The sequence below is a fragment of the Rhopalosiphum maidis genome, chromosome 3 (assembly GCF_003676215.2).
Source record: "Rhopalosiphum maidis isolate BTI-1 chromosome 3, ASM367621v3, whole genome shotgun sequence".
Lineage (NCBI taxonomy): Eukaryota > Metazoa > Arthropoda > Insecta > Hemiptera > Aphididae > Rhopalosiphum > Rhopalosiphum maidis.
In genome coordinates, this window is record NC_040879.1 from 65,794,459 (window position 1) to 65,821,575 (window position 27,117).

General features: G+C 27.5%; 1 protein-coding gene across 6 annotated transcripts in view; it reads left to right on the plus strand.

The window, feature by feature from the left end:
• LOC113555645 (nuclear receptor coactivator 3) overlaps positions 1 to 24,023 on the plus strand; it is a 46,112-nt gene extending 22,089 nt beyond the window's left edge. For 2 of the 6 annotated variants that reach the window (XM_026960117.2, XM_026960114.2), the window contains exons 2-22: positions 10,540 to 10,653; positions 15,003 to 15,165; positions 16,901 to 17,029; positions 17,092 to 17,475; positions 17,544 to 17,762; positions 17,830 to 18,056; positions 18,288 to 19,008; positions 19,189 to 19,314; positions 19,470 to 19,872; positions 19,960 to 20,058; positions 20,205 to 20,435; positions 20,498 to 20,676; positions 20,746 to 20,901; positions 20,997 to 21,215; positions 21,277 to 21,428; positions 22,227 to 22,353; positions 22,449 to 22,562; positions 22,637 to 22,850; positions 22,935 to 23,105; positions 23,170 to 23,252; positions 23,619 to 24,022. In XM_026960117.2, the coding sequence (XP_026815918.1) occupies positions 10,577 to 10,653; positions 15,003 to 15,165; positions 16,901 to 17,029; positions 17,092 to 17,475; positions 17,544 to 17,762; positions 17,830 to 18,056; positions 18,288 to 19,008; positions 19,189 to 19,314; positions 19,470 to 19,872; positions 19,960 to 20,058; positions 20,205 to 20,435; positions 20,498 to 20,676; positions 20,746 to 20,901; positions 20,997 to 21,215; positions 21,277 to 21,428; positions 22,227 to 22,353; positions 22,449 to 22,562; positions 22,637 to 22,850; positions 22,935 to 23,105; positions 23,170 to 23,252; positions 23,619 to 23,723 (4,299 nt within the window). In that variant the 5' untranslated portion in view covers positions 10,540 to 10,576 and the 3' untranslated portion in view covers positions 23,724 to 24,022. Of the gene's footprint in view, positions 1 to 10,539; positions 10,654 to 12,896; positions 13,150 to 15,002; positions 15,166 to 16,900; positions 17,030 to 17,091; positions 17,476 to 17,543; positions 17,763 to 17,829; positions 18,057 to 18,287; positions 19,009 to 19,188; positions 19,315 to 19,469; positions 19,873 to 19,959; positions 20,059 to 20,204; positions 20,436 to 20,497; positions 20,677 to 20,745; positions 20,902 to 20,996; positions 21,216 to 21,276; positions 21,429 to 22,226; positions 22,354 to 22,448; positions 22,563 to 22,636; positions 22,851 to 22,934; positions 23,106 to 23,169; positions 23,253 to 23,618 lie in introns of those variants that run through there. The other 4 variants (XM_026960118.2, XM_026960119.2, XM_026960115.2 and 1 more) reach the window with 4 other exon arrangements.
• Positions 24,024 to 27,117: the final 3,094 nt, after the last annotated feature.

The following is a 27,117-nucleotide window of genomic DNA, read 5'->3' on the forward strand; positions in this document are numbered from 1 at the left end:
ATTGCGCATTTTCAACGTACCTATTATTAGTGTTATTGGTTCATTGCGCAACGTACGCGCTTTATTACGGCGGCGCCTTATCCCACGCGGCGTGTGTCATCCTCGAAGGTAAATTCAAAACGCGTTGCGCCGTCCGATCGAAGTGAGAATCCCAATAAAAAAAAAACCGCGGTCGACTGCCGCCACCGAGCTTATCTCCAAATTTCGATTATACGGATTTATCGTCTATACTTACTGTGTTTACGTGCAGAGCACTTGAACTACTGACCTAAATTAAATGCACTTACGTTGTGCGTGGGATACAAATCGATAATATGATTTTCATTTTTTAATAATAATTACCGTTTTGTCTATGTATACATATATTTTATATTGTTACTTTTTATTATTAATATTATATAGAATGGGACAATAACACAACGTTGGCAACGACGGCGTCGTCGTCGTCGGCGGCGGCGGTGTCACAATATAAACAGATAGTAATGTATAATGTCAATTGCCAATGGCGGCGTATTATTGCATAATGTTTTCTCTTAGTGTGTCTGTCTGTCCCTCTCTTTAGAGTGAACTAAAATATACTTTGGCTATTTGGCGCACGGGGTAGGGGAAACTGTTGCATCGATGTCTACTTTCTTTATTATACAGGGTGATTCGGTTGAGTATCGTGTATGATTATATTATATTGTTATTTGTATTATATTTTTTATCTCATGATACTACAATATATTCAATAGGACAGTGACATAAAAATATTTTTAATGAAAAGTTCAGTCGCGAATGTATAACATTATCCACGTATAAATTATTTTTTTGATAATAAATCAAAACTTTATTATTTTTAACAATAATACATAAGTAAACGGTTATCGGTATACCAAATACTGGAGATAATTTTGCAAAAACGACATTCATTACTGTTTACCTAGTAATGCATGATAAATAATAATTATTAAGATGTATATGAATGTTTCGCAGTAAACAATTCAAAGCGATATACACACACAATAATAATGTATATAAAACTCTGTTCATTTTGACTCGTAAGGTAATAAATCGTAAGCAAAAGAAGAAATCAATGAACTGTGTAGTCATGAAAATAATAAAAATATGTAGGTATTTTGACGTGTGTAATGTTACTATAAATTATTGGGTAGATTCGTAGATATGATATCTCGTACCGACGTTGAAAAATAATTAATTAAAAAGCCACGTTGTCTTAGTCTTGGATAAATTTATTTACCTAACTCATCACGAACGTTATAGCTTATTGTATACATAGTTTACTAAAAAATAAATCCAATAATAGTTTTGCGTTTTATATACATTTGATAAAAAATCACTGTCGCTAACCAAAGTGCAAACCGTTGTGCACCGAACGTTATCGGAGCCGTGCCCACAGTAGATACCTACTACTTATTTAATTAATTAAAGCGTATTTTAAACAGCGTCTTTTTACGATCGCAGTGATCGCAACGTAATAGCAGACTGTAGTACACATCAGATACGCTGTGATTTGGCAACAGGGGGTTGGAGGGAGATTGTTTTTTCCCCCTTTTCGTACGAAAATTCGCGCACATTGTTGTTTATCATGCCGATATATTAGCTGCAGCAAATCGTGTATATCGGTACCGCAATGAAAACGAAACGCGCGTATTGTAATATCGGTTTTGGCGAAAATCGCCGGCGGTACCACCTCGCCCGCCTCTCTGTACACGGGGGCCATGTGCCGACGGATGATAAATAATGAATAAAATAACGCCACCGAGACGCGTCGTGCTCGAGAGTTCGTCACTCAAACAGAAAAATAACCATTTACATTATTTAAAACTTGGCAACACTGAATTTAGCGAAACGATTTTTTTTTTCATTTCCATCTCACACTACGCATTATCATATATTAATATATATATATAGGTATATTATATTCATATTATTACGCTCAATATTGACCCCCTCCCTCTTCCACACCGACTCCCACTCCTTATTATCCATCCCCCCTCCCCGCGTACGCAACCACCGATGTCGCCGCGCGTCCGACTCGGTCTACCCGCACACATGTCGTCGCCACGCTAATATTATTATTATCATATACACACATATATCATATTATTACGCACATTGGTCTATCGTCGTTTGTAAAAGTGATCGCTGTTGGCGCGTTTCGTATTATTCTTATTATCATTATTATTATATATAATATATATTTCGCATAATATTATTATTATTATATTATATCCGATGGCTATTATTTCTCTCGCCGTTATAATAGTAATAATAATAATAATATAAAAAATATTCCGTTTGTGTGTGTGTGTGTGACTGACGTTTGCGTGTTCGCATCGTGTGCGAGCGACCACGTTTGTTACGCGCTAAAGCGAGACAGAGAGCTGGCGAACGAGCGAGACGGAACGAGACGAACGGTATAGGCCCCGGCGATCCGCATTGTGTAAACTTAATACGTGCGGCGGGGGGTTGAGTCGGCGATGGTGGTGGCAGTGGTCGTCGTCGGGGCCGCCGTCGTAGGAAGTGGGAAAGTAATACGCGCGCGCGCGCGCGCGTGTGTGTGTGTGTATATACACCGTGCGTGCTGCGCGCGCGTTCGCGAACCTATACGGGAATGACCATGAATCGCCCGTGGCCTCTACGCACCACACCGCGGCGGCGGCGGCGGCTACACTAATGCTTATAATAATAATATATTATGTAGTTGCTACGCCAGCCACCGACTCACCTATGATAATATTATGGTGTGTGTGCTATTGCTGCGGTCCGCAACGATTCCACAATGCGTAAAACTGGCCCGGCTCGGGCGAATTGTTGTTCGCAGTAATTACATGTTCATAAACAATGAAAGAGTTCGAGCGACGTCGTTTCCACGCGTTGCAATAATGGAAAACCGTTTCGAAATGTCGCCGTTGCCATTGTTGTGTTGCGTCGCCGCCGCCGCGTTTCGCGCACATTTTTTTGGTGGCGGGCGCGATGACCGCCGCGAGGATTTGCGTACGGGTGAGATTCTACATTATGCGATCGGGCGTTCGGATCACGCTGCTGTGACATTTGTACGTCTTTTTTGTTTTCGGATACTCCAGCAGTCGAGTGTGATTAATCACAGGGTCAAATAAATTCTTTTTTTCCGGCGGGGGTGTATGCGACGCGTCCAAAATTGTGTTTGGCATACCTATACCAATTATTTTACGTTTTTAAGTATTTTTCTTTTGCCTGATTATTGGTATCTAAATAATTATGTAAAATGTAAATATTGTTGTGTAGTTTTCCATTGAGTTTTCCCCGTGATAAGCTGTGCGCTCGTCGCTCTCAATAACGACTGTCTATATTATATTAAATCTTTAGTTATTATTAAACGATAGTCAGTCGAATAACATAATTAATATAAGACATTTAATAGAATTATACAAATAGATAAAAATGTATAACAAGTAATAAATTCAATAATTCAGTCGACAGTTGTTTTGGTATTTATTTGGTCATTTTTTTAGTGCATATCTGTGTGAATCTTAAGTCTAATAAAAAGCTTTTGTATTATTGTTATCAACAAATTTTTAACCTAACCTTAAAAGATTGTAAATCTTGTATAAAAAAAAATAATAAGAAATAATAATAAAAATTATAATAAGAATACATTAACAATACAACTTCTTGCTGAGTACGTTTTCAGCAAAAAAACGTCTGAAACATTCGAGGAAAAGTCAGATCTTCGTTAAGAGAATGCCTTATCATCTGCTTTATTTAATCTAGTACAAGAAAGTGTAACGAGAGATTTATAGGATAGTCGAAAATAGAAGTATGCGGAAAACGGGTAATATTGGCGTACACGGATGACATCTTGGTAACGGGAGAGATGAAGTTATAAAATATTATACTACACCTAAACACCTGAGAACATGTAAAACTATATAGATCGCATATAGTATAATATAAACGAAGAAAAATCTAAATACTTAATGATGACAAAAAGAAGACCATATTATAATAGTTGATAATTATGTTTTAAAAAATTCTATATGTATTTAAATACCTAAGCGTTAGCATAAATAGCAGCAACGACATGCACGAAGAAATTAACGATCGAATAGCATGCGGTAACCGCTATTACAATATTACTACAATATTATGAAACTCTTTAAATCAAAACTACTGTCACACAATTCTGTCTACCAACGTATCATAGTTATTTACAATATTAATAATAGTCACATACGCGAGTAAAACATGGTCACTGACCAAAGGAGACAGCCGACGACTAATTACTTTCGAAAGGAAGGTACTGAGAAACATATAGGGTCCAAGCTCTAACGCAATTTAGCAAACATACAAAAGAAGAAAAATCAAGAATTACAGAAGTTATATGACAAGCCAAATATTATATCATTTATAAAAACTTAAGTCTGGAATAGTTTTAATATGTTTAGAGAGCGGATGGACAAGTTGTAAAAAAAAGTTTTAGTTGACAAAATAAATAGAAAACGACCATTATAGGAAGACCCTGGGTTCGGTGAAAATTGAAAATTTGAAAGAAAACTCAACTTTTGACGAAGCGTATGACAAAAAGCAATTTCAATAGAGAGGTTTCGTGATGACAGCAACAGCTATCAATGAGCTGACAAACTGACGATGAAGCTTAAAATCGTCAACACGATCAATGCTCATAAATGATAATTTGTTGTATAAAAAAAGTTTATAACTAGGATCCTTTATAAGTTTGGTATACCGATGACTGATACCGTTGGTAACTTATATAGCATTTTTTTTTACTTTTACAGTAACCTTAATAATACAAATTACAATTTTGATACATGATTATTAGTTAGGTACATGTAACAACAGTGAAACCATACACCACTGCACGAGGGGACATAATGCTTACACAATAACCATGTTCAAGGAGTGAATACATTATTTGATCAGCTAAATATTTAAATATTTATTTTAAATTTTATACATTGAAACTATTAATAAATTTGAGTGGCTCCAAAATTGTATTTTACACCGTTGTCCTAGTTCTAGATCTAGCACTGACTTCTATAACATTATATACCTATATAAGAAACTTGTGTCATCGGATGAATATGATACTAGTTTGCAATTGTCTAAGTTGACAAATCAGTTCTCGCATACATAATGAGTGTAACATTGGTATTTCAATGCTCTATAACCTAAATAGTTTGCAATTTTTATATTTACCAAAATTTTAACATGGCGGACGAACTTTTATTATCTTGTTTACGTTTTATTTGGAATTCCTAATTTAGCATAGAAATCTATCTATATTATATAATTTTTTATCATCGTAATATTTAGGTTTATCATTTGTTTTTCTCCGTAAACGTCGTTTATATCCGGCGCGCGTGTCTGCTTTGTTGTTTGGGTAGTTTCAATTTTTACAAACCTACTTGATAATCGTCGTTGTTGTTGTCATGTATACCTTATACAACGGTACTGATGCCAACCACATGAGTTTAGAATTTCGTTTTACTCATATATTATACTGCAGCTCTTATTGTACATTTGTACATAATTATCTGGAAATTTATTTAAATTCTTGGAACATTTTGGAAATTTAAATAATGCAAGTGTAAGAAAAATATGGGTACATTCTAGTATGTAATAAGTAGCCAAAAGCTACTATTTTATTTTAAATTGTACCTAATCATATTTATTTTTTTATGATATGATTTTTGTATTACAAACGACTATGTGATATGAGTGTTTTAATTATAAATATTTGAACGTCAAATCTAAATCTATTAAATCTTTTTTCTAATTTCACACTACTACAAATATTGAATAATTCCTAAGCCCATTTCTGACTATAAAACTGCTGCATCGATTGGCTATTTTTATTTCAGCAGTGACATCAACTGCCAGTTATTTGAGTAAGACCCTAATATTGTGACCTCTAAAAAATGTCAAAGATGTGAAATAATAATTTTATGTTTAGAAATGTTCAAAAGTTCACATTTTATTTCCATTAGATAATGGTTCTTAAATGGCATACATTTTTTTTTCGTTGTACTTTATCAATTTTCAACTTTATTGTCATTGATTTACTATATATAATATAAATTATTATCGTGACTAAAACAACTATATACCCACTTGCAATATTATTTTGTAATAAAACAATTTTTACTGCCATAACTGAATGCTCGAGGTTTTAAATTGAAGTAATTTTGTTAATTCACAAAAAGTAAAAATAGCTACTAAAAGTTAAAATTTAAAAATCTAATGAATGCTCACTCTATCATTAGCTAATACTAAATACATCATAACTATATAGATACTACTTTATATCAAATTGAGGTACAATAATTAGTTTGATAAAGTTTTGTAATGTGTATGATAATTAACTTTATCTCGATTATGGTTTATAATTTATAAATGATGCCGATACGTTTAATTGATAATTAATTACAAATTATCGTTTGAACAGTCAGAACCTATTTGAGAGACATCTATTCGGTAAGAAGAGCCAATAACCGCGTCAATGACCCATTGTGTTTAAATATAATATTTTTAGTAGGTAACATCATGTCACAAGTATTTATAGTGTAAATTATACTGATAATGAGAAGTTTTATTTTTCTTCTTTATTTCTTTTTCTCAACTAGGAAAACTAGTCTGGGACGATGCAAAGAGAACTTGTTTACTGACATGAATTGTAATATAGTATTGTCGTTTTATGGCTATGTTTACCGGTACAAGAAATGCTTGAATAGCTCTCAATGTAATCGACATAAATGAACAGTTATATTATAGCATTCCCTGAAAAAAATATCTAAGAGTTTGTGTTTTAAAAAAAACGTTATTGAAAGTAGATAGGTATATAAAATTTTAGAGATTATTTGAAAATCTCACAATAACACAATATTTTACTAATATTTATCCGTTTTGTCTATTAGCGTATATTATGATAAAAGTATTTTTTTTAATTTTTTTTTTTTTTTTTGATAGGTAGTAGTGAATGCATTCATAAGTGTTGATTAAGTAATTTTATCAAACTTATAGTGTTAACTTTACACAATACTATTTGTGGTTATAATAAATATTACTATTTAAAATTAGTTTGTTAAATAATAATAACTAATTGTTTCATATTAAATTCATTCCAAAAGTCTCACAGCATCCATTTTCCGATACAGGGTTTTTATACACATATACTTCAGGAATAATTATTTTAAAGCCCTGGATAAGGTGATTATAAAAACCACTATTTAACAAAAGATATAAATCTTTCTTTATCTGTATTTTTTTTTTGCAATACCTAGGCCCTCATACATTTTATTCCTATTTACAAATTATTTATCCTCCGATACACATTATATTATTATTACCATCCTCTCTCTTATCTCAAATATTTCAGTTTTCCAGATGGGTTTAATTCTTTAACTTTATAATTATAAATGATTTTTATGTATAATTAGATGTAATATTAATGTGAAAGTAAAATATAGTCTAACCTATTAATAATAATGTTCTTTTTTTGTAAATTAGTAAAATTTGATCAAATCTTCTGGATATTTTTACTTACATTCATAAACAGTTTACTACGATAAAAAAAAAAACCGGTGAATGAATATTAATTTACTTCTGGCCATTCTCGGTTTATTGTCTTTCTCATGGTGGATTGAAGCATTCCACTACTTTAAATCTCAGTAAATCACTAATTGTTACGGGACCCTGCAAGTATAAACACATGCAACGCATACATCATTCATTCCTGATAATATACAAAATTGTGTCTGTTTATAATTATTGTCATTGTTTTTGTTCGTTTCAAGTGTGTACTAATAAAGTATCTAATCCTCTACTGATCAAAAATGTCTATCTAACCAAATATTAAAAAAAAACATGTGTGATTTTGTACTTATTATATTAAATGCTAAACTAATCTTGTAGAGTACCTATGTAAATTTAAATATTGTTTTACATTTTGAAATTAGTGTATAACATCATGAACATCATACATGCACAAATCATTTTTCTCGTTGTAATTTTACAGTGGATGTACCTATATCACGTAGTGTTTACGCTAGATATAGCAATTGTAAACATTACCCGTGTTGAATAAATCTTAAAACATACATACATAATCCAATATTTACGTGTCGCGTTTTAATTTTCATTTAATTGTATATTTAATCACAAGGATTTACTAACGAAGAAATACTACTAGTAAAACAAAAAAAAAAAAATTAATAAATCCATACAGTATCACGTCTGTATAATTCCCATATGACTCAACCTCGATGTATAGTCTTAGTATGGTCTCTAAATTAGTTCAAGGTCAATCACGGTCGTGGGTGTACAAAACTATTGCTTAGGATATGAGAGACAAACACCCACAAAAATTCACTTTTTAACCAGAATCCTTTTTTTTTAGACTTCAGAATTCCACGATATAGTCATAAGTATCATAATACTTGGCCAATGTTGTTTTCGTGAAAATCAAATAATAATAGACTCTAAAGAAAACTTAATATGACGAGTTATTTATATGAAATTAGGGTTTAATTATTATTTATTATACTATAATATAGTTCTGTTGTGATTTTTTTTTTTTTTAATAATCTGGCATACAAAAAATACAATAATAATGAATGGGTTAGTTTCTCAAGTGTTCCTTTGTACTATACACAAAAAAAATATTATCGATTACTCTAAAAGACCCTATTGAATACTAATTTCCCACGTATATAATATAATATTATATTATATCACCAGTGAGTATAAATTATATTTTTATATTATGACGTAAATGAAAGTCATTTAAACTTCCCCTTCACGTGCTGTTAACGGACAACGGTTTTAGTTTATTATTTTTAATTTGTTTTAAAATACTCCATAATTGTATTTCTCCTTATTATCATAATTATTATATAAAATTTATATATATACACAAGTACATTGTGTAAAAAAATTAAATCCTAACCTTCTTTACAACTGGCTGTAGATTAATTATATTTTCACACGACACGCATTAAAACAGCACATAATTTTATACTATCATATATGTTCTAAATCTAAACTAATGATGAACCAGCAAAATATATATAACAGCGTTTGTGTATTTTTTCAATCAATTTAAACTTTAAACCTGTTGTATATTTTATTAAGTTATAAGATGGTAGTCAATATTATTTTATCCCTTTTCGGCAGAGACAACCCTTTCAATATTAAACTATCTACTGTGTATATATATGTAATTTGTATAACTAGGTCAATAAATCAACAGGGTGGTTGGGTTACAATGAACAAGAAATCACATCCTTACCATAAATATAACTTTACAATATAATATAATAAATAATAATGAAATGTGAGATATAGTAATGCATGTATTATTATAAATTTTATAAGGGATCTATGTCATTCGTTGTAATATATTTTTACTCGTGTATCAAAATTTATCAAATAAATATGAATAACGCACTTACAACCTATCTCTTTGTCAATTTTGAATTGACGCACAGATATTGTTATATTGTTATCCGCCAGAGGCGCCATTTCAGTACATATATTTTCTATAGTTACCTCCGGGCCATTAAATATATTACTTTTTTGTAATTCAATACTTATAATTTTACCCGTGATCAATATTCTGTTATTAAATTGACTAGAATGATCCCATTATTTTTATATTTAGTCAACCTATGATCTATCTATTACATTTGACTCAAAAAAATTATGTCTTTTTTTTAGTTTTTTTACCTACTTAAAAAATTTGATTTATACTAATTATTTGTTCTACGACCAGCATGAAAATTAGCTAACAGTGTATTATTTGAAATGTCCAAAACAGTTGTTATGATATGTTATAACAATGTGAATCATATTATACATGTACAAAATACTTAGTCATTTCTTTATTACTGTTATAATGTTATGAAATCGTGTTTTATAATATACCTAATGTCGTACAAATATTTACAAACAGTTTTATCATTTAACCTTTAAATTGTAATTATATTTTTTATTTATTTAATTCTTACACGGTAATTAATCAAAATTGTCTGAATTTAAATGCATTGTATAATATTTTTAAAGTTTTTATTAACTTAAATTATTTTAATTATCTTTAGGCTAATAATACGAACTTCAAACAAAATTTTAATACATTTTATGATAATACCTTTTATTTATTATGTTCAGCAATTATATTGATCTATTCCAATGTGTTAAAAATATTGTTCAAATTCATTATAAGTAGCCAATAGGTACCTAATACATATTAATTAAAAATGTCTTATACAATACCTATCTTAAAAAGTATGACATTTTGTCTGTCAAATAATTAAATCAATTAAACGAGGAAACTCAAAATGCCAATTGAATAAATTAATAAATTAATAATTACATGTATAACTTATAATTATTTTAAAATATCAAATGAATTGCTCAAATGAGTTATAACTATTTATTTATTTAGAAAGAATCTTTTTTTGCAATATAATTAGAATAACATAGCTAGTTAGTTAAATAATTTGCAATATTTACTTAATTATTTCGTTTATTTTACAGACTGGGTCCATATGATCTCCAAGAGTCTAGGACTAAGATGAGCGGCGGCGCAAGCCCAAGCTCTGCGTTGCCCAAAAAGAAGAAAAAAAGTGACGCTAAGGGTCAATCTCAAATGTAAGTATATTATATTTAAACTCGGTATAGTCTATAATTATATTATCTTTCATAGTTGTAGAAACTATATTTTATACGATCAAATATAATATGTTAGTTATCTAGTATATCTATACCTTTTTGGGAATATTTTTAATAATGTTAGTTGTTGGCTAATTTCTACAATATATTATATATATATATATATATATATATGAATAACCGTGATTTGTTAATTTAACAGTATCATGAATTATACCATATTTTTACTCCAAGATGTTTGATCAAGTATTGGAGCATATAATATTATAATAAATTATTAAATAATATTTACTTCTATTAATAAGCAAATTAAAATAATATAAAGCAAATCTAGGAGTGTTTTATTTTATCAGACTACCTATTATATTATATTTTTACTATTTCCTTGGCCTACTTTTTTTCGTACTTATTCATAATAATTTGCTAACTCCTTAAATTTAAAAAAAAATTGTTCTTAATGTTAATCTTGTTTAATCTTGTTTAAAAATGTATCTTAATATAACTTGTGATAAATAAATAAATATACTATTAATTAATTTTTCAACACATTTTGACATTCGACTAAACTAATAGTATTTTACGACATTAGATATTGATTACGAGTAGTGCAAAGACCTCTAAAACGTTGATAACCTTACAATACAATATCAAACTTATTTTTATTATAGTTCTATACAAATATCATGCGTTGTTTTTTATTTTAAATTCAATTATGGAAAATTGATTAATTTTAGGATATATATACCTGTATTTAAATATAAAAGAACAATGTTATACCTAGATAAATTATATTAATCTCCTATTTCTACTTAGTATACTTGTTTGTTTTTTTTCCTAATTTCTTATGATTTCATGGAAGCAGTATAATTAATCAATTTTATAAATTTCTTATAAAATCAATGTTATAACGAAAAAAAATTATTATTTTATTTCATAAAATATGAAAGATTTGAATGACAAAACAATAATTTTTCTTAGATCAAAATTTATTATAGACAATATTAGTGCATAATATTATATATATTTCTATGATTGTTAAATGATAATTGAAAATTATCAAATTCAAGTTGTTAAGATATGGTTAAATACACCGTGATGAATTACTTTATATAATATTCATGGATAGAAAAAACTTGAACTCCTATTAATAATTATTATAATTCGTACCTACTGCCTATTACATCGTCAAGATTACGCGTTTTATAGTAAAACAAAATTACATTTAACAGTATCGTAGGTTCATTGTGTTCTTGTAATCATTATTAATATTTGAAGTATTTTTTTCTTCATCCATATTATTATATGATAAACGTTTCTTTAAAATAAAAATAAAATACATGTACCTATATAAATATTATAAATGTATAACAATGAATAATGCTATCAGAAAGTAGGCACTGGAAGTGTAGTGGCTGTGGCGGTTTGGTGGTTATGGCGGTGGGGGTGTTCATCGTTCTTTAGCGAATCACCTTGTACGCCAGTTAGTGAATTTGACGGGGAGATTTAATTATCGTTTTGGCGTAACACAACTTATTTTAGCAGCTGAGTCGGCGGCAGGTCTGTATACTGTGGCTTTCTGCCGCCGCTGCTGCCATCGTCAAGGACACGCGTTTTCCCTCTTTGGTGGCGGCGCACACACCGGCACATGCTGTAGCACAAAGGAACAACGACCAAATAATAATAATATAACATAATACAATTTCTATTTTCTGTTATAACCGATTCGAATGCTGTGTGCCCGAGTTGTGTATAATGTATATATTTTATTCGTGTATACATATATATAAATACAGCACACAAATTACGTATAAAATACAATACATATATATCATATTCGTAGTTCTCTGATTAATATCATATATATTTATTATTTAGTCGGCGTCATTTGCGGGGTGTGTGCATTGCGGTTTGTAAAGGACCTAATTAATTCCTTCCCCTTTGAGTTATTTATACACAGCGCCTGCCGCCCTCGCAGCAGCACTACTTCTAACGCCGGAATCCATACTATACACACGATCGTAGTACCTTTTACGATTTCTACATTATTATTATTATTATAACGTAATATATGTTAATTAACACTGTTATATTACGTGTGTGCATATAATATTGTCATATATATAGCACAGCAATTATTATTATTAATTTACATATTGTGTACATATATCTTCAGTGTATAAGTATATTTAATATATACCTAACCCCCTTTTGATTGTTGACAGATATTAACGGAGAAGTGAGAGAAGGGTCGGTTTTTAAACATTATTATATTTTTCCGAGGTAATTTGTGTCGACAAAAGCAACCGACTGCAACTCCTCAAAAAGTACTCGAAAATCTGGAGGAGCCGTGCCGTAAAATAATGTACGACAATAATTAGGCGCCGCACAATATTTACGTTCGAATAATTAATCTCATTAAACTTCAAGTATCGTGACAATTATTACCGTGTTATTGTGTACCTCGATCGTTAAAAAGTACTTAAAAGTGATTTTATTACACACTCGGAATCATAATATAATATGAATACGAGTAAAACGATTTGTAATGCACTGCACTGTTGTTAATTTGGTGTAGGTAATGCATGATTTATTTCAAAAACAATATCAAGTATAAAATAACGGTGTGTGCTGCTATTAATTATTGGGGCTTAAATTTAGTTGTAAATACATATTCGTTCTCAAATTGTAAAGAAAATAAGTCAATTTTTCACCTTCTTGTATTAATAATTATCCAATTTCTATATAGTAAATTTTATAAGCATTTCATTTTTCTCGTGTAATAATAATGTCAAATAAATTCTTATGAAAATGTTATACATATTTGAAGCTTGCTTCCATTTTATATGAATATTTGTGTATACATAGTAAAATGTTGTCAATGTTTGTCCATTGATGTACCTTGTGGCTTGTACACAATATTACACGCTATAATAAAACCTGGGAGGTAACTGGTGTTATCATTTTTGGCTGACAGCAAAAATTATAAAATGTCATAATGATAATTGTATTAGTTAAAATAAATTAATGTTCATACCTAGTACCTACCAACATAATATATGATTTTATTTTAACTAATTGAATTATAGTTTCAACTAAATGCTATATTGGTTTTAACTAATGCAATTATATCAACATGTACTTATATGAGATAGGGTTTGGTTGTAAAGTCTTGCGCTCCAAACTTATTTCAATACGATTTGCAAAAATACGTACTATAGAAAATCTATCATAAACTAAAATCTTATTTTATAGTTTTTATAATATCTATGATTAACCAACATCTTTAGTTTAAACTAAATATTGCCTTGCATCATTGTTGGTTTGGGTTAAAATCTTATTTTATCCATTTGTTTTTGTAATAAATAATAATTCATTTATTGAACTTATAAACTACATGTTACAACTTGTAGACTATTGGATTTTATAGTTTTCCTCCTACAGGAAAGTACATAGTACTTTACAGTAGAAGGAAAACCACAATCACAATTTATTTACTATATATAAATTTTGTATTATACTTTACAAGAATATATGATGTTTAGCTGAGTAAATAATTTTAAAATTATTATTTCCATAGAAAAATAATTTTCATTATACTTAATGATTTAATTGATTTATTATATTATCAATTTATTTAATTATTATGTTTTTAATATGATTACAGTTTATTGGCATATTAACTATGAATAGGTGAAGAATTAAAGAAATACAATTGAAAATATATTATATTATTTAAATTCAACGCAGAAGTGAAGTTCTTCAAAATCGTCTCACCTATTTGATAAAATATATAATTTCTGAAATAGAAAAATAGAAAAATTTTACCATTTGCTTAATTCTATAATAATTAGTTACAAACGTACCTAATATAACACAACCTAATATTTGTTATACATAATTTCACGAGTAAGTTATTTAATATTCTATAATTTCAATTGAAGCCATACCTATAATAATATGCTCGAAATTTCCATTAAATATTGTATTAAATGTATTTATATTTGCTCAATAAAACAATAATCGTCTCATATATTTCTGTAAAATTCAAAAACATGATAAAATAAAAGTATCTTTCAAAGTATGATATTCTACTCCCAAAATGTGACTTATCAAATGTGAGATGAATACTATATTTACTATATATAAATGATCTTAAAAAGTCTTAACAACTGTTATTAAGTTTGCAAATTAATTAATATTAAATATAAAAATTGTATCCAAAAATTACATTTAGCCGCTTTTTGGACAGCAACAGAAATGTTGCAGTCCCTCAAATACACAACTTTTAACACTATTAACTATTAACATATTAAATAATTTATTTTCAGAAACAAGTGCCGTAATGAAAAACGTCGGCGAGAACAGGAAAACATATACATCGAGGAGCTGGCCGAGTTGATCTCAGCTAGTTTTGCGGACATGAATTCCTTGTCTGTAAAACCTGATAAGTGCGCCATTTTACAGGAAACTGTGAAACAGGTGCGAGCCGGGGTAAGACAATTTTTTTATTTTTCTTATCCTATTTAAAAACTTCTTGTATTCCTATTTCTTAGGTTATAATTATTTATTTATTTCTAAATAATTAAAAAATTCCATAAATATTTTGTTTTATTTCAAAGTTAAAGAATTTAATATGATGATTTAAAAAAAAACATTTCATGATTATTTTTGATATTAATATTGCTTAATCAAATGTTTATTTTAACCATATTTTTCATCTATACTTCTTGAAGTTAAAAAATATAAAAAAAAATTAATTTTTACTTTATTAATTTATTTGAACTATTCATTATCAATTTAAATAACTTTAAATAAGATAGGTTTGAACTTATACATTTTTAAATAGTTCTCTAAGACTTAGAGTTTAAGTAATGTAGGGTATGTTTTAACTTTTATCATTTAAATTAATTTTTTTACCCCCTAACTGTTAACTAAACTATGTATTGTAAGTAGATAAATATTTTATTAACCATAGTTGTATTAGTAATTAATATACACATATTGTTTATATGTATTGTAAGTCATAACTGAATTAAACATACAATAGTAAAACCACTGTATATGGTGATTATACTTATTTCATTAATTAACTTCAATACAAAATGAAATATAATACCTATAAAATAAAATGAAATATTTATAATCTTATATTTTTTGTTTAAATGCACTTACAATATATTTTATAAATTTGAGTCAAAGATACAAGAAGTTTCTTTTTTATGAATATTATATAAAATGTATTGTAGTCATACACTCTGCATTAAAAATATAGGAATTAGATTTTATTTAATTAGAAACTAAGTTTATTTTTTATTATTCATCATTATTTGTTTATATTAAAAAAAGTTTAAACAATTAAATATTTAAATAACTATTTATATTATTATTATTATTTATTTATTTTATTTTATATTTTAATAAATTATTTATTATATTTAAGTTTAAAATTAAAATTAATATTATAAAGTGTTTTTTTGTTAGGTTAGTTTAGAGCCTTGTAAAAATGTATCCACCTGATCATTCATGACCACAGTCCTCTACTGTGTGCTATTAAACATTAAAAATGTATTTAAAAAAAAAAATCTATTTATATAAAAATTGAAATAGCAGATAATTTCACTTTCTGAAAGTGTTTTATTGGTTAAATTGTTTATATTTTGCATATTTCTAACTGTAGATTTTTATAGAATTTTTTCATGCTAATATTTTATAAATAACGTAAAATATTTTTTCGGTAGTTAATTTTATGTAGGAAAACAAGAAGTTTTAGAACCTTAAGTTTTACTTAAAAATAATTTAACATTATTATGGTTTTATGTAAATTTAAGTCACAAAATTATAATATTCACTTATTCAAGTTTATACTTCATGTTTTTTTTATATACAAATCCAATGATTAGTGATAATACTATTTTAGTTTAAAGTTTTATTATTTGAAAACAATAACAATAATGAAAACCATTGATTTATTTAATAGTTATCAAGATTCAACCGATTAATATTAGTAGTTAATAACCAATTATATTTAGTAATAAACTTTTCATATATATATAATGATATTTGTAATAATTATTATACTATATCATATTTACTTATATAATTAAACTATACTTTCAAGCATTTGACATATAACAACAATTATTGTAATGACATTTTTATAATTTAACTATTTTAAACAAATTATAAATAATTATTTTTTAACAATAGTTTATTTTATTGCTTATAGACTCATAGACTTTCATCTGATCAAACAGAAAGTTTAATTAGTACAGAAGCCGCTGTCCAACAAGGCGAAGTATCTTCGTCAAAACCGACTAGAATATCAAATACAGAATTGGCACCTTTGTTACTTTCGGTATGTGATACAAGAAATAAATTCTCATGTCTTAATTATTAATTATAAATACATTTTTGTAGGCATTAGACGGGTTTTTATTTGTTGTAAATGCAGACAGTCAAATAGAATTTGTAACAGAAAATATACAACAATTTCTACATTATAATAAAGAAGAATTACTTGGTAAGAGTGTTTATAATATTATTCACCACGGTGATCACACCAAGTTTGGTGTTCTTTTAAACAACCCATTGTTAATCTACGAATCATCAATTGGTTCTCTGGGCTCTAACGTACCAACCACTCCTCTTATGGAGCAATCGCCCTCTGGTTCCAAAGGGAACAATTGGAATCAGAGGTTTACTAAAAAATTTAATTGCCGGCTATTAATCAAACCCCAATCTGATCAAGATCAAACTATTGAAGAAAAACAGACAAGGGTTAGCCAGTACGAAACGTTACAGGTAATTAATTATAATAGATTCTATAAATTTATAAATCTTATACTAACTGGAGTTAAATTAATAACTAGATATCGTCTACAAAAATTAATGGTGGTATGGTCGATGACGAAGATAGTACAGATGGCATTAGCCAGAACTTGTTATGCATAGCACGGCGAGTGCCATATAATGAAAAACATTTAAGTCCACCTTTGGAACAGTTTACAATTAAACTTGATCAAAATGGGAAGATTTTAGCTTTGGATACCAAAGATGTATCTGATGTTTATGCTCAACACATAAATAAGGTAAAATTAAAATATTATAAACTAAAAATTTGAAAAATGCCTTATTGTATAAAAATATTATTTGCAGGATTGTTTGGTGGGTAGAATGTTACATGACAAATGTCATAAAAATGATGTAATAAAAGTGGCCAACCATCTACAAGAAACACGTCGAGCCGGTTTTGGTACAAGTCCAGTTTATAAGTTACATTTAATAGAAGATAAATATGTAAAAGTTCAAACTAAATCTAAGTATTTCAAAAGTAACGAAAATCAAGAAATGGACTTTATAATGGCTGCGCATTCAATCATTGTGTAAGTGAAAATATTAACAAATTGGTATTTTTAAGATAAAACTTTAATTACTTTATTATCTTAATTGTTAACAATTTAATTTTTTAATTTTTATGTTCAATATTTAGATTAATAAAGCATTTAAAAATAATGATCTGTTGGTATTTGATAGTACAAAATACTATAAAACAACATTAATTTCTTAAATCACTTCTTAGTTCACTATTACATTATAAATTTTATTTTTTTTAGTGATAGTGAAATGTGTGCTATGATCGAGAACAACAGTGCTCGTGCAGCAGCAGCAGACCCATTGAATGCCTCATTAAATGGGACAGATCCATTACCATTAATGACTAATAATGTTGGATCTAATCAGTCTGTGTCAATCATGCAGTCTGAATCTAAATTTGGTAATGACTATAACATGACTCCGTCAGCTGATCTCAATTTTTCCGATTTCGGATTATTTCCAAGTACAACATTTGGTGATATGTTGCAAGAAAATAAGTGGTCTGAACCATCTACAAACTCAGTTGAAGCACCATCTAAAATTACACCAGTACCTAGCCCAGCTACTGTGTCATCCAATCCACATACTCCTGTGGCACAATCACAATACACTTCATTCCCTTTCAGTCCACTCATACCATCACCAAAAGACTCTTATGACTCTTGTGGAAGTGTGGATAGAATGGAATCAGCTCGGCTGCGAACATTATTAATGAAACGAACTGATGGATCAGCTGAAGAAAACAATGTATCAAAGAACAAACATAATATATTAAAAGGATTATTGAATCCAGATGATATGGCTTCCCAAAGTGCAGATGACGAGTCTACTAATCATAGCACTCCACCAAGTCCTGCTAATGTACGGCAAGCATCTCGCAGTAATTCTACCATGAATGAAGCTCCATCAACTCCAAATAATGCTACTACCAGCAATAATAATAACAATATGTTGCTTAAGGTGTGTATAACTACTACTTTGCATAAAAATAACTTCTGAACTTTTTTCTTTCTTTTTTTATGATTTTGGAAATAATTTTTTTTTAATATAAGTTTTACGAAATATTCAAATTTTTATTTTATTTGATCAATTGAGATCAGTTATATTGGGCTACAATAAATTTTTCATAAAACCTTGCAGTTATTAAATGACAAAAGCGAAGATGAAGACATTGAAGCTCGAGCAGGGCTTAAAAAACAAAATGATCTTCTTCAGCAATTACTAAAAGATGATGATAATGTTAGGCAGCATGGAATCATGCTTGAGGTAATTTATTACTAAAAAATAATTTGTGTGTGCACGTTTTTTGATTAATTTTCCATATTATTTCCAAAGTCTAAAATAAATATTTATTTCAATGTGTTATTGTATAAATGTAATTCATAATGTTAAATTTACTTTTTATTTTTTTGTTTTTGTAGCAAAACGATCAACATTCGAATGAGGACTTAATACTGAATAGTATGGGTTTTCGTATTTTGTCCCCTACTTCACCAGATAGTCATAACCATGGTCGTAAACGAAATAGTATAAGTGCTGACGATGAAAATGATCATCCTCCGTTGAAACGTACCAATAGCTCAGGTGGAAATTCAGGTCCTTCAGTTCTTGAATCTATGCCTAGCCCTAGTGGCTCTCAGGTCCAAGTTACCAATAGTAAATTACGTGAGCGAAACAAAATGCTTGCTTCATTGTTAGCCAAAGATCCTCCTCCCACTGCTATTCCAGCAATACCAGCTTCTGTCATATCAGCTACACCTCAAGACAAATTAGTTACGATTATAAAACATCAGCAACAACAACAGCAGCAGCAACAACAGTCTGGTTTGTATTTTATTACTAACATTTTAGTAAAATAGTAAATTAAGTAAATTAACAATAACTTAAACTAAATTGATTTGTTTTTTATAGCTAGCGGCTGGAACATGAACAGTGGACAACATCCAATGACTTCGTCAAATGTGCAACAAAATCAACTTCATAGTCACCAAAGGATTTTACTGCAAAAAAGTAATCAAAATTATTATTATAAATTAAATTATACTACATGTTTGTGTATATGTTAACTTACACAAACTTACTATTCAGATGTAAAATAACTAATTCATACAATTAATCCTCTTAATTAGTTAAACTAATATATTTTCTTTCACTAGGTGGTAATAACTTGTACCTAAATCATATGCTGGATCAACCACAGGCTAACCAAAGTCAAAACCAAATTCAAATACAACAAATGCGACAAGTTACCTCCTCAGCTATTAGTGGCTATAGTTCTCTATTAAGTAATATAGCTGAATCAAATAGTAACAACTTACCATTTAATTCGGATCCAGAATTATCAGAACTTTTAGAAGAAGTCATGGATATCATGAATGTTACTTCAGGTAAGATATTTTTAAAGTGTAAAATCATATTAAATTGCTATAATTTTTAATTAATATTGCAGATAATACAACATTGTTAAACTTATTCAACGTTTTAGAAACACCAAGTGCCCCCAATCCTGTTGGACAAAACACTACCAACCAAAATTCTTACAATTCATTAATGAATGAAAAAATGGCTGTAAATGCTATTCAAAAATCTTTAATGCAAGTTGAATCTACAGTCAAATCGCCTTCACCGGTAAATATTTGTGACAGACTATTTATTTAATATATTTTTATACTATAAAATTGAATATTTTAATTTTAGTTGAACTATGGTTCTCCCAGTGGAAGCAATCATCATGCACAAAACCAATTTATTCCACCTCCAGCATATCAACCTCAGCAAAAAAACACTGTCAGATTTAATCCACAGCAATCTCCTAGGCCACCATATCCTAAGAATGTTCAAACTCCACCTTTGGTTAGTTTTATTAACCATATAATATACAATTATAACATTATTAATTTTTAGTATCAACAATGTTTTAATAAATAACTGTCTCTTTTTTAAAATAGCAACAACAGCAGTTAATATTGCAGCAACAACAGCAACAAAAACAAAGGTTAATTCAGCAACAACAACAAAAGCAAAGACTTTTGCAGCAACAACAACAACAAAAAATAATGGTTGTTACAACAAATGCTGCAACTTTACCAGCCCCAGATCCTACTACTGCTTTACAAACTATTGATTCATTGTTAAATAATACCGGTCCACCTAATGTTGCGTTACAAGTAATGAAAACACTTAATATTAAGGGATATATTTTATTACAATATACAATGTGTTTTTCAGCGTTCCTCAAGTGTACCTGATTCACAATCTCAACTAAGTCCAGTTTATGCTGCGCCTTGCAGTGTGTTGCTCAATTCATCTCAGATCTCACCTTCATCTAACCGACAACCCCCATATTCTACTCTTACACAACAGTCTTTCCCTATTTTAAAGTGAGTAATAATGCTTTAATATCAGAGTAATGTTTATATAAACTTAACTTTTAAAATGTTATTATTTGTTTTCTAAAGGAACTACTCATATTTATATGATAAATACAAAATATAAGTATTATAATATTTGTCTAAAATTTGTATTGATGACAACTTTAAAATGTATATGTTTCTATACATCGCTTAACCAGAAAGACTTATTTATAACTCATTTTACAAAAAAATACTGATTCCATAAAATGTCTATGTTTTGGAAATTATGTTTGGGTCTTTTACTCTTTTAGAAATAGTTTATAATTTGTTATCTACTAATTTGTACCTGCAATGTATACAGTATATATCTTCTATATAGACCAAATTAAGGTGATAATTAAATATGTTTTGTATAATGCAATTGTATTATTTTAATACTATAATCATATTGTAATATAGTCGTAGGATTTATAAATTTGATATGAATATTGAAAATAACTTAATATTGTCTTATATCCTTTTGATATTGTTGTACAACACCAATATTTATTATATAAAAATTGAATGACACAGATCCCAATGGCTCTGATAATTGGATATTATAATTTATATTTCACAATAGAGTTATGTAGAATCTTTGAGTTTAGATACATGCTAGTGCTAGTTATATTGTTAGCAATAATAATTTAATAAAGTATAAAAATATAAATATATTAAAAACATTAACATTAATAAATAAAAATACAATTATTAAATGTAACAAAATATTAATTATAAAATGAAATTTTAAAAGATCTATAATTTAATATAATATTTTATTTCTAGTTATGGAACTACTACACAAACTCAAACCACTACACAAGCGCAACAAATTGTTCAACAGACCACATCAAGAATGTCTCCATCATCACATTCACAATATCAAAATCCTATCAACCCTTGTGTTAGCCAAGTAATTAATGCTTATTTTATATATATATATATATAATTAAAAAAATATTACATTGTATAATACAATAATATTTTAATTTTTTATTGTTATTATAGCAACAGCAAACACCAAATATTTATATTAGCCAAACACAACAACCTGGGGTGTGGACTCAACAAAGATTGACATTACACCAACAACAGAATCCTATGCTTAACGCTCAACTACAGGTATAAAAATTATTTTTAATTAATTTTTGTGTATACATTAAATTAATTGAAACGATAAATAATTTTTATTTTAGATCACGGGTGGTTTCAATAACAATTCTGTTAGGCAAAATTTTATTAATCAACAGCAACTAAGTCACGGGAATGCCACTCGTGTGTTAACAACTCCTGTAGGTTATAATACTGAAGTACCGCCCAATACCAATTGTCAACCACAGCAACAGCAGCAGCAGCAATACCGGTCACCTAGAAATATAAATATGACAACTACTAATTCACAAATCCAGGGTAAAAATGAAAAAATAATATGTTTTGATTATGTAATATAATATTTTGATTGAGATTAATATTTATTTGATTTAACAATTACAGGTGGGAATAATGGTGTCACAGAATTTACTAGAAATGAATTGCGGGCATTTGTAGGTGTTCGTAGTCAACAACAGGGAGTAACTCGATTATCTAATCAATTATTACCTGGACAAAATGTTAATTCTGCAGAACTCGATCCGTTGGGTTTAAGTTTTGAAATGTCTCCTACAGGTATAAAAAAATATATAAAATATGTTATGTATTACTGATCACTAATATTACTAACAAATTTTAGGTGGTAATGAAAGTCCCAAGTGGTCTAATTTAAATTCAGATTTAAGTTCATCCTCACCACAGCCCCAGGGAATGCCTGCAAGGGTGAGTTAATAGTAGTGGTAATGTGAATGGTGTTACATTTACATAATTGTGACATTTAAAATAGAAGTGGTATGTAGACCTTGATAAATGAAAATAATTGCCATAATTTAACAATTAATAAATGTTCTTATTCTGTTGGTAAATTATGGAATATTTTACAAATACTATACTTAAATTACTCAATAATATTTTAGTTTCGCATTGAATAGTTAATCATTCAAATTAATATACAGACAAGTATGGGTTGAAAAATAAATTATGTTGTTTTATCAAAGGTCAAAGTTCTTATTACCACTAGTTTAGAGTTTCCTCTTCATAATCATACTTTTTATGAATAAATAATTATTTTGGTATTTTATTTCTTAGAATTCAATAAATGACTCTTCTTCAAGAACTAGTAGTGCAAATTCAACCACTAATGTAACTGATCAAAAATCATCTTCTCTTCTGCAAAAACTGCTTTCGGAATAAATACTTGTTTTACCTTATGTAAAAGCTGGTTACATTTTGGGTTGAATTGTTTTAGATATTATTATTATTATTACTTTTTTTTTTTTAATATTATATATTTAGTTTTTTATTTACTTATTTAATTTAGTTGTAAAAAAAAAACAATTTGGAATTTTAACAATTTAACTATGTACAAACCTACCTACTTTACTTAAATAGGTGTACATAATATTTTTAGAGTATAGGCTTTAATGTTACATGTTGTTTTATTTATTAATAAGGATAAGTTATTAATCATTGTTTTGTTTTACTTGCCAATGTAATGTTGTAAATTAGTTTTTTATAGTAGTTTTGATAACAGTTTTACTTTGCTTATTATTTTGTTTTTTTTTTTTTTTTTTTTTTTTTTAATCGATGGAAATCAGTATTTAAGAGCAATTATTTTCAATGGAGTCCAGTCATAGTTGGCATATGTTCATGATTAGTGTTCATTGTTCATTTGTGTGCTCTTTGTTATTTGTGTTAAAATTCATTATATTTGTATAATATATACAGTAATTAGAAAACATTTCTATAAATATTCCCAATTTTAATTTTAATTTATCCGCACTCTTAACATAATTATTTATTTTTATTATTATTATTATTACAAACTTTTTTGTTAATTTGTCATAATAGTTTTGTTAATATTTATTGATATGTTTGATCGTTAGTATGTTTTTATTATACCAACTTCAATGATCAGTTTAATGTCATTGCGTTTCATACGGTGACTACATATCAACAAAATGTCTTCCTACTAATATTATTGATAGAATATAAATTAATTATTATTGAATATTATTTTTAATTATGTTTTTCTTTTTCTCTTTCATTATTGTTTTGATTTAATTATTTTCTTTGGTCTTCCTACAGTTTTATTTTTGACATTTATAGTAATGTTACAATTTAGGGTATTTAAATTCATAGGTTTCGTCTGTTTCGGATGTTTTTATAATTCATTTCATAATAAAAACATTTTGAATTAGGGTCAACACATGCAAAATACAAATATAAACAATGGGCTTACTCTTATGATTTTAAATTACCTCGTTATAATTTGAATATTATCACTTGTTAAATTCTTCTTCTTGTTCCTTCTAGTAAAAGATACTGGATTCCATTATTCAATTCACTTGGTCAATTTAATTATTTTTATTACACGCCTATTTCTCAGTTAAGTTACAGTGGCAAGCAACTACGTTTTAAGTCCTAATTGTGTTCAGCAATTTTGCTTGTTCATGTAATAACATAATTTCTTTAAAATTATTAGATAATTAGAACACTTAAGACAATTTTTGTATTTTATTTTAAAATATATGAAAAACAATTATATTTGTGAGAAAATTTTTAACCAAGTATCTTTTAACATGTTTTAATAATAATAAGTCGTTATTTTGCTTACTATTATTATTATATTTTTATTATTATATATTATTATTTTTACTGTTGTTGTTGTGAGTTTTCTTTTTTAAGTTCCTTTTGTTATTATTTACAAATAATTTTTTTTCAGTCTTAAAACCTAGATTTTTAGGAAGTCATGTATAATTCAGTTTTATTCCTAGGTGTACATTAATATTATTATTATTATTATTTTTATTATTATTATTATTATTATTATTATTATTATTATTGCCCTATTTTATTAATACAGTTGACTACAATTAGTTAAAATATTTTCAACAGTAAGCGCCAAATGCTGAAATTGAATTCTTCTAGTTTATCTGGTTGATGTTGTTTAATGTTGGAATTAGTATAAATTAATACACTTTTGGTGTCGTTTTTGAAAAAATATATATGTAGGGTGTTATTTGCCAATTAATATTCTTATAATATTATATTATAGTTACCTATGAAATACACTCAGGTTATTGCAAAATATATATGTAATATAGAGGTGTTTGTATGTGGATTTTTTTATTATTATATATACATAAATATATATATTTTTTTTTATATATATAATTTCAAGTCTAATGTGTAATGTTACACAATAATAGTGTTAGAATAATTTAGATTTATCTAATGTATGATAATATTTCATAAATTTTTAAGCAACTATGTACATTGACCAATTTGGGTTATTATTATTACTTTTTAATTAATTATTATTCATTAAGTATTCTTAACGCAGGGAGATATGCATTGTTGATGTGGGAATGTGTGTGTTGAGATAGTGATTTTATTTATACACTTGTTTTATATGTAAATATTGTAAAAGTTGATACTAAATGTGAAGGTTATATGAAAATATCTCGTAAGTGATAATGAGAAAAAAATTTTGCAATTTTTTATTCCATTATTTTTGTAACAGTTCTTATTAATTTAATTGAAAATGATATATAATATGCACGTTTTTCATTTAAATGAATTAACAGTGTTATCTTTTTTGAAATATAATTTTAATTTAACGTAAAGAATAAATATTTTTTTTTATTTATTTATATTTTTTCTAGTAACAAAACATGACTCAAACATTTCTCAATTCTCATGAATTTAAATTTTAAATGCAAAAAATTAATTAACTAAAAATATATTTTTAAACCTAATAATATTTACTATTTTTAATATGAATGAGAGTAAATTTTACAATTTTATAAATAGTTTATATTTTTTCTGAGTGTATTAAAAAATAAGGAATTTAAGAATGGTAACACATATTTAAGTAGCATTTAAATTTTATTTTTGAAAAATATGTTATAACGTCGGCATCTTGTTTTATTATTATATAAATATATAATTTCTGATGATATTAATTACATTCATCAAGAAATGTGTGTATTTATACATATATTATACACAAATTTATATATTATACATACAAATATATTATTATATATACATTGTTTAAAATATATTTATTTATGTACTACATATTAAATGTGAATAATTTTTTAATGTAGAACTGTATACCACAAGAAATTACTAGTTATTTTTATGGATGTAATTTTTTAATTTATATTATATGATTATTATTATTACTATGTTGCAATTTAATTTTGGTTATGTAAAGTTTTATTTTGTGGATTTATGAATGTAATAATGCAATTTTTTAATATTTTATTAAAGAAAAGTTAATACTATATTATATTGAAGTATATATGTGTATACATATATTTATAAAATTAAGATAGTAAGGATACTTAATTCCTAAATTGTATGGATAATAAGGTGTATTCCTGAATATTTTTTATGTTTTGAAAATTGATGTTTATGTCTAAATAGACTTTCTTTGTACTAAATGGGTTATTTAAATGCATTTCCATCCCTCATTATTCTCATATAGTAAATATTTATTTTTTAATTTATGTTGTACAATTTATTATTTAATCTACTTTTTGCAAGAACTATAATTAGTATCAGTTGATATATGAAC